Below are 8,774 nucleotides of genomic sequence, written 5' to 3'. Positions count from 1 at the left end.
TATATATATATATATATATATATATATATATATATATATGGGGTCAAAATTAATATGATTTACTCTAAATACACTATATTCAAATGAATTTTCATGTATCTGACTCTCTCGCTCGTCTCTCTCACCCGTATATGATAATCAAAATATATGTATCTAGCGTGATTCACATCTATTTAAGAATGATTTGCATCTATCTAGTAACTCATATACATGTATCTAGTGTGATTCACATGCATCCGAGAATGATGCACATGTATATGTGGATCTCGTTCGCCTTTTTTCCTATTTTAGTATGTTTGATAGCAAAAATATATATATCTAAATATATTTGACTTGAAATATGATATGAATTTATTAACTAGTGAGATAATATGTAACTATTCGGAATATAAGAAGAAATTAGTAAATATAATAGGGATATTTATCTAATTAGACAGTTTTTCCTTTGAATATATTAATCCAAACTAGTCCATTTAATGCTTCAGTTAATTTGGGCCGTCTGCATGACTCAAGAAGTGAAAGCCAATGTGTTAGTCTGTATGCTGGTATTATTCACATATTAATCATATAATGATTGCTGGACCTTTAAACTTTCAAGTTGAATAAGCCCAAGACTTGAGTGAGATCCAATTGCTATAGTACTAAATTGGACGAAGGATAGAAATCACATATTTTTAAGGTAAAATTATTATTTGTCTCATATAAGTTTATAGTTACAGAAATCCCTGAAACTGCTACAATAAATAAGCGCTGATACATTAATTTGATGCGTGATATACATTAATCGTTAAGTAAGATACATTACATTTTATACATGATACACTAATTTGATTTACATTTTATACATGATACATCAATCTGATGCGCGAGATACATTAATCTATTACGTGAGATACATTAATCTGATGCGCGAGATACATTAATCTATTACGCGAAATACATTAATCTGATGCGCGAGATACATTAATCTATTACGCGAGATACATTGATCTGATGCGCGAGATACATCAATTTGATGCGATGATACATTAATTTTATGCGCTGATACATTAATCTGATGCGTGAAAATGAGGGATTTTAGGAATTTATAAAATTAATGGGGAATAATGGTAATAAGAGAACTTAAAGGTGAAATTTCTGTCATTTTTCCTACTAAATTTTGGGGTCATTGCATTTTTGGCCCATCACATTCCATAAGTTATGCTTCGCGCCTTTAAATAATTTATGTTCCGCTAGATATAAGTTCAATTTCTCGAGACAAAAATTAAAGATCAACCCATTTTAAAGACAAATTATGCCATGTAATGTCGATTTCGCTACTAAATATAATCAGGTTAAGTTTGTGATCATTCATGGGACCAAAGGAGAAAGGATAGCATTTAAGTTTTAAGTCATAATCAATAATGCTGATCAGTCTTCTCATTTGAGAAAACAATTTGTTTGTTTGGTCAAATGATGAATTAAATAAAGTTAATTATTCTTAATTGTCTTATTAATTAACTTGATTATAGAGAAAAATGTAAGTATAATTAGGAGCCTTAAGATGCTTTATTAGTCAATGGTTACCACAAAAAGCTAACTAATCACAAAAGTGAGAAACGAATTTCTCTGTGGTGGGCGTCAACAACATGTGTAGTGTAGGTCAAAAACCCTACAAAAATTAGTCATAATTCATTATCCCTGTTAGAAGCATAATCATGTTTATCTTTAATTAAGTACCTAACAAACTCAAATTTACTCATCATCATTACTATTTACAAACTACATTACTTACACATTTTTAGTTTACTTAACTAATGTGTTCATAATCATGAATCATTATTATAATTCAACTACGTTGATCTCCTCCTTTACTTCCCCTTTTTCTTATAGCCTTTGAAACATCAAAGAAACTACGAATTCACACAAGTAATTAAGATTACTTGCATTGATTAGTATCAATTTTCTCATTATTGATTGATATGTATTCATTTGTTCAATAATTTTGAATTTATAGACCTTAATTAGGAGGATATGTATAGATATCTTAATGTGTAGGTATGAGAGACTGACTATGGGTGATTTTAAAAGAGGTACAGGTGTAGGTTGAAGCAGTATTGGAGAAATCGAGTTATTTATACAAGACATGACAAAATTTTATCTTATCGAGTAGATGACAAAATTTTAGCTTACTGAGGAGATGTCCGTAAATAGGAAGATTGGAGGAGACAAATTAAGGTAGAAAGTGGAGTAGCAAGCATTGTCTTGCTAATATTTATATGGAGTAGCATTTCTCTTATAGTCCTTCGATTTCTGTTATTATTTGCTATTTTTTATACATCCATTATTGTATTATTTTGGTGTAATTATTCAAAAAGGATTTGTCATGCTTTTCATAGTATTTTGTCATGATTTTTGTATTAATTTTCGTTTTGCTCTGAACTGTTCTTTCTAGTAAAGGGCGTATTAGAAACAATCCCTTTACTTCCAAGGTAAAGATAAAATCTGTGTATATCTTACCTTTTTCATATCACAATTTATGTGATAACACTAAATATGTTATTGATAATGCACTATTATTTATTAGGAATTCAAAATCAACTTGAAAGAAAACATTTGACATTAAAAGAAACAACGGACAAGGGCCTAAAATACCCTTAAAGTATTGAAAATGGTACAAAATTACCCTTCATCCACCTATTGGCTCCAAAATGCCCTTTTCATTCACCTATTGGTTCCAAAATACCATTGTCATCCACCTTTGGGTTCAAAATTGACCATTTTTTAATTGTTTTAAAATTAAACTCTTTAAATATTTTTTTAAATACTGGGCGTTCAACCATTAATTATAATTTTAATTTATTAATATAATTTATAAAACAATCCACTACCCACATTACTAACTAAACCTCACTCAATTAATAATTCAATTATAATATCAAAATCGTCATAAACACTACTAAAACACGATAAAATTATAGATTACTGAAAATGACATTCAAAATTATTCAAGTCCGAATCGAAGCCCCAATTAAATTTAGGTTGAGCCGCTTATTTAGGAGGACACTTTCTTTCAAAATTGAATTAGAAATTTATGATTAAAGGTAAAGAAATAATACATCCCGAATTAATTCATGCACTTTTTTTAAATATAATTTTATAAATATTTATAATTTATTTTAAAACCTTTAATATATTATTTTGAAAAAAAGTTACCTATGAAGTAACATCACATAATTGAGACGTAAGAATAATTAAGATGAACATAGTCAGACTTTAAGTTTATCGGTGATTTTTATGTAGCCACTTGAATGTATGATAATTTACTTCTATATTTTTTAATAACAATCAATTGGCAGTAGCTTGTATTAATAATGTGACGGGTTCATTAATTTAGAGGGATTTAATTAGTAATGGGTGAGTAGTGGATTGATTTATAAATTGTACTAATAAGTTAAATTATAACAAATAGTTGAGCGCCACGTATTTAAAAAAATATTTAAATAGTTTAAATATAAAACCGTTAAATAAGTGCTCAATTTTGAACCAAAAGGTGGATGACAAGGGTATTTTGGACCCAATAGGTGGGTGGGAAGGACATTTTGGAGCCAATAGGTGGATGAAGGATAATTTTGTACCATTTTCAATACTTTGAGGGTATTTTAGGCCCTTTTCCGAAGAAACAATTAAATTTACTGACAAGAAAGAAAGAAAAAAAAGGTTTTCTTGTCCAAATTAAGATCGTAACAAATTAAACAATATCAAAGCAGGTAATGATGCTTCTAGCAAAGATTAACATAATTTTTATTAATTTCTTTTAGTTCAATTTTGTAATAAAAAGGGGAAAAATAAATTTCGAAGAAACTTTTTAGCTCTGCACTATATTATGCATGATCTAGTGTTATAGAGTAGTAGTTAACAGCCTCTTTAAAAGATAGGGTCCATTTAATGGACTTAATAATTACAATATATATTTGAAGATAATGGGATTAAACTAACCATGAGGACCCCATATTCAAATAGTTGATGTTGATTAAGTTCGAAGATAGAACAACTAATGTCGACATTTCTACTTCAATTCTTTTTTATCCTTCAGTATTTGATATTTATATTAGAATCTGACTAAATATAAATTTTTGTAGAAAAATCTCATTTTAGGGTTAAAGCATTTTCTAATAAAGACAATTCCACTTTCAATTTCAACCGAATCTAACTGTTTAAAACGTAATCTAGATTATTTTAAAGCACCATTTAGCATTCTTATAACATATGTATCAACTAATTATATATTATATCAATTCTAAATAATATTATTATAAATATCTAATTTTATAAAAAAATTATGAATTCACGTGAGTCAATGTTTTACCCGACTTAAGCAGATGAGAGAAGTTAAAGGATTTGAATTAAAGATAAACTTTTATATTTATGAGAAATTATCTCTAACCATACGGTTATTTTGATAGGAAAAAAAATACCTTTATTTGAAAAAAAAAATATAATCTTTTTTAGAAATTTGAATCTATAAAATTGCTTTCTTAAAAAAAGCAAAAACAGTATTTTATTATTCTTTTCAGTTGAGAAGTTGCTAAAAATATCTTCTTTAAAAAAATTAGTAGAATTTTCTAATAATTCCTCTTCTGTCCAAAAGAATAGGTACAAAAATATTCTATAGAAAATAACCTACAGATACCCTTCATTTATTTATTAGTTTCAAAAATATCTTTTAATTTAAATATTTTTTTCCCAGAAAAATATCTCTTCAAACTAAAAAAACAGGTCAGATAAAATCATAAAATAGGTTAGCGGGTTTGAGTTTAAAAATGAATAGATTTAACTATATATTAAATAATACTATAGTCTATATGTGATTAATCATAAGAATATATGTTATATAAAACTCTTGAAATAAGAAAATATCATCAGATTTAGAATATTAATTTGATTTGATATTCTTTAACCAAAAAATTAAGCAATTGGTAGATAGGGTTATGCACTTATTTGTGAACCATTATACCATAAGTAAGGTATAATTTTTTAACCCTTTTCCGAATATAATATTAGTTCGTGGAATCAAACAAACTATGCACAAAATTTTTGAATTTAATTTTTCACCTGACATGTTTTATGACGACAAAATTACACGTGAATTTGATACATTCTATGTCTCTTATAAATCAAGACTACAATTTTTTTTTCTTAAACTCTTTTTCAATTTAAAATTAGAAAAAATAAATTTAAATGGACCACTATATCAAAAATGATTTTTAATCGTAATTAATTAATAGTAATAGCTTAATTGCCGCTATACTAAATTTAATAACAATTAACTAATACTACTTATGGTACTCTTTGCCAATATATATATTTATTTGCCGCTAAAAGTTATTTTTTATTGTTTCGGATATTTTTTATCACTGCAGACACCTAAAAATGGCCACTAAGAAAAAGAGACAAATATTGTTGCTTCAGCCTTCAAGGATTACCTTATTTGTCCAGACAAAATGTTGATTATGGTTAGAATTAAGTATTGGAGAATTAGGAATAATACCAGTTTTAAATGTTTGTGATTAACTGTGGGTGCTAATTGAAAATATCTAGCTAGGCCTCCCCATTACATAAAAGGATTTAGAGCTTATTCGACTAGTTCACCTATTGCTTTTTAACTTAACCTATAGTACTATATATTTCTAGTCTTCTAGATGTTTGAACAAATTATATGGTTCATTGTTTAGCTAGATTTACCATAAATTTCTGTTTTCGTATATGATTTTTTTTTTATCCGGTGTTCGGAGTCTATGTTAAAGCTCTGAACGCGCTCTGCGAGGCCTGTTCAGGGGTGGCGCTCCCAACATAATTTTCTCCACACCCAGGATCAGGGGCATAGCTAGAGCTATCCCAGAGTGTTCAACTGGACATCCTTCGTGAAAATTTTTACGATGTATATATAGGTCAAATTCTGCATAGGATATATTAAAGTTGGACATCTAATTGGCAAAAGCTATGCATTTGGTGTAGTGGTAATAAGTGTCCATTTAAGTGAAGGAGTTTTGAGTTCAAATCCTAGGACTCGAATTCGAGACCTCTAATTAAGAATGAAGTAATTTCACCACCGCAACCACAAATCACAATCCATGTTAGTATATATGCATTTATTAAATGTTGGATATATGTCTAATGTCTTTAAACTGAGAAATTCCATGCATGCATTACTTTTGATCAGACATAACCCAAAATTGTGTAAGACATTATAATATATGTGGCATAACATTATTGAATTAAAATGATCTGTCCGTACATTTTTAGTAGGTTAGTTATCGACTGCAATATATTTTTGGTACTATTGGGCTAGCAATACAAGTGAACTTAATTTTACTACTTCTCCTTTTTACCCCTTCATAGTATAATTCGTCGATCTTCTTTTAGGTCTCTTGGTGATTCAAATTCACGGTCTTAAGATTGGAGTTTTGAAGGCCACGTAGTTAAATTTGGCTGATAAGTAGGCAAAGTTTAGCTGGTTATCTATAATTAGAAACCAATCAGTCATGTTGGAGGGTAATTAATTAACTGAAAAATGATTTATCAAGATCTTTTAATCTATAAAAGAAAATGAAGGACAAATCTATTTTTAAGCCAAGCAATAAACTTGGTAAGTACGTGATTGAAATTAGATGTTGAGCAATCAATTCATAACGACCCATTATAGAGAAATTTACCAAGAAAAGACCCAATAACATGAATCATAAAATAGTAATCCACTATTGAAAAGAAAAGAAAAGGAAATGAGTGCTGAATGGTCAAAGTTATAAAAATGCCACGAAGGAATATTTTTTAGCGTTTCTTAAAAATACGAAAAATGACTTTTTATTATTAGTTGGAGAAATAATATTTTAATACACCCCTATACGCCATAACCTTATCTCCACGTTTATATCTAAAATATTTGTCTAGATTATATGTAAATATTTTTTATAATAATATTTTGTGTTTACAAATCAAACACCAAAAAATAAAGAAAATACCTCTTCATTTCTGGTAAAACATTTTCTTCGTACCAAACACTCACATTCATTACTTTACAAGTTTTTTGATTGTGACACTATTTTTTATACTATCGGGTCTGTCAATATATAAAACTTACGCTCTACAAATAATAAATATGATTTTACTTCGGAAAAAAAAGTTCGAAATATATCCATACTTTGACTAAAATTGGTGTAACAATCTCAAACTTTGGACAGAATCTATTACACATGCACTGTTTAGTAATGTATTTTAAAGATATATAAGTGATCACATGAACATCATAAATATTCTATCATTATAAATAGTAACTTGTCCAGCTGAACACTTATATATCTTTAAAATACACTATTAAATAATGAACGATAATACGTCCTGCCCAAAGTTTAAAATTGTTACACTAATTTCGATCAAAGTTCATATATATTTTCAGAATTTAATTCTTTTTACTTTCATTGAGGTATAAAAACATGTCTTCTAGCTAGGGTTAGGGTTTGTTAAAAGAACACTACCTCTATTATATATATAATAGCTATATTAGCACAAGATTTAGTTTCTCCAAATCCCCCAAAAATATCTTCTCCCACTCATATTCCATTAGTCATTTTATTTATATCTAAAACTTATCTATCTATCATAGTTTTAAAAAATTAAAGATGAGAAAAATTCAACTGCTTGAGAATCAAGACGATGAGTCAGTGACATCAGAAAGCTTTACGAACTCGGCCTTTACAGTAAGGATAGTGAGATACAAAGAGTGCCAGAAGAATCACGCGGCGCGTGTTGGAGGACATGCAGTAGATGGTTGCAGAGAGTTTATGCCAAGTGGTGAAGAAGGTACAAGCAGCGCATTCATCTGCGCTGCTTGTGGCTGTCACCGCAATTTCCACAGAAGAGAGGTGGAAACTGAAGTTGCATCTGATTCTCCTTCTTCTTCTTCGTCTTCTTGTGTGCTGTTTTAGTACAATATTTAGTTTGGAATCGATTTATTTGATTAAAACGATTAATTTTTATATTATTCATGTGTTTTTTTATGAATTATAACGGATAACTAATTTTTGTTTTTTGGAAAACTAGTTAATATTTTAGTTATCACTTACACTATATTTCGATCATTGTTACCCATTGTATTGTATTGTATCGTTACTATACCTACAATGCTTGTTTTGATTGTTACTTAAAATTTATTGTAAGGTATTGTTTAATTTCCCATTATTACTTAATTTCTTTTTTTCCAATTATATCTTTACATAATATTTCAAAAATCTTACTCTTTACCTTAATTATTTAAATCTAGTCAAACCTCCTATCCTTGAATAATTAAGGATATTTTAGTAAATTTATAAATTACTTTACATTAAAATACAATCAAACCAAACAATTAAAATGTTATTGAACAACAACAAACAATACAGTCTAGCCATACAATACAGCACATTAGAGTACAATACAATACATTATGAAACAATGGATAACAATGATCCAAACAAAATCTTAGGTGACCTGACTATCAACTGATTAAACTCATTTTGGGTTGAGTTTAGTTTGGTTATGTTTCAGTGTGAGTGGATGTTGTTGTAGAAACTGAAGAAGGCTTCTGCTTCTTTTTTATTTTTTGGTCTTGTTTGATTTGTTTGTAATGATTTACATGGTTGATGGTCAAGATCTGTGAATTAATTACCATTAGAGTACTATTTTATTGATTCAAATCCTTTATAAATCCATCTTTGAAAGTCTTAAATTTCATTAAGAAAGTTCGACTTTGATATATA

The 8,774-nt window shown here is 28.3% G+C and overlaps 1 protein-coding gene across 1 annotated transcript; it reads left to right on the top strand.

Moving 5' to 3' along the window:
• Positions 1 to 7,658: 7,658 nt before the first annotated feature.
• Positions 7,659 to 7,964, top strand: LOC107010020 (mini zinc finger protein 2-like). Its single transcript, XM_015209298.1, has one exon. It carries the CDS (start codon positions 7,659 to 7,661, stop codon positions 7,962 to 7,964), a length of 306 nt encoding a protein of 101 aa, XP_015064784.1.
• The last annotated feature ends 810 nt before the right edge of the window (positions 7,965 to 8,774 follow it).

Source organism: Solanum pennellii, chromosome 2, assembly GCF_001406875.1.
Source record: "Solanum pennellii chromosome 2, SPENNV200".
Taxonomy (NCBI): domain Eukaryota; kingdom Viridiplantae; phylum Streptophyta; class Magnoliopsida; order Solanales; family Solanaceae; genus Solanum; species Solanum pennellii.
Note: the sequence above shows the minus strand (reverse complement) of the source record. Positions and strands in the feature narration are given on the sequence as shown.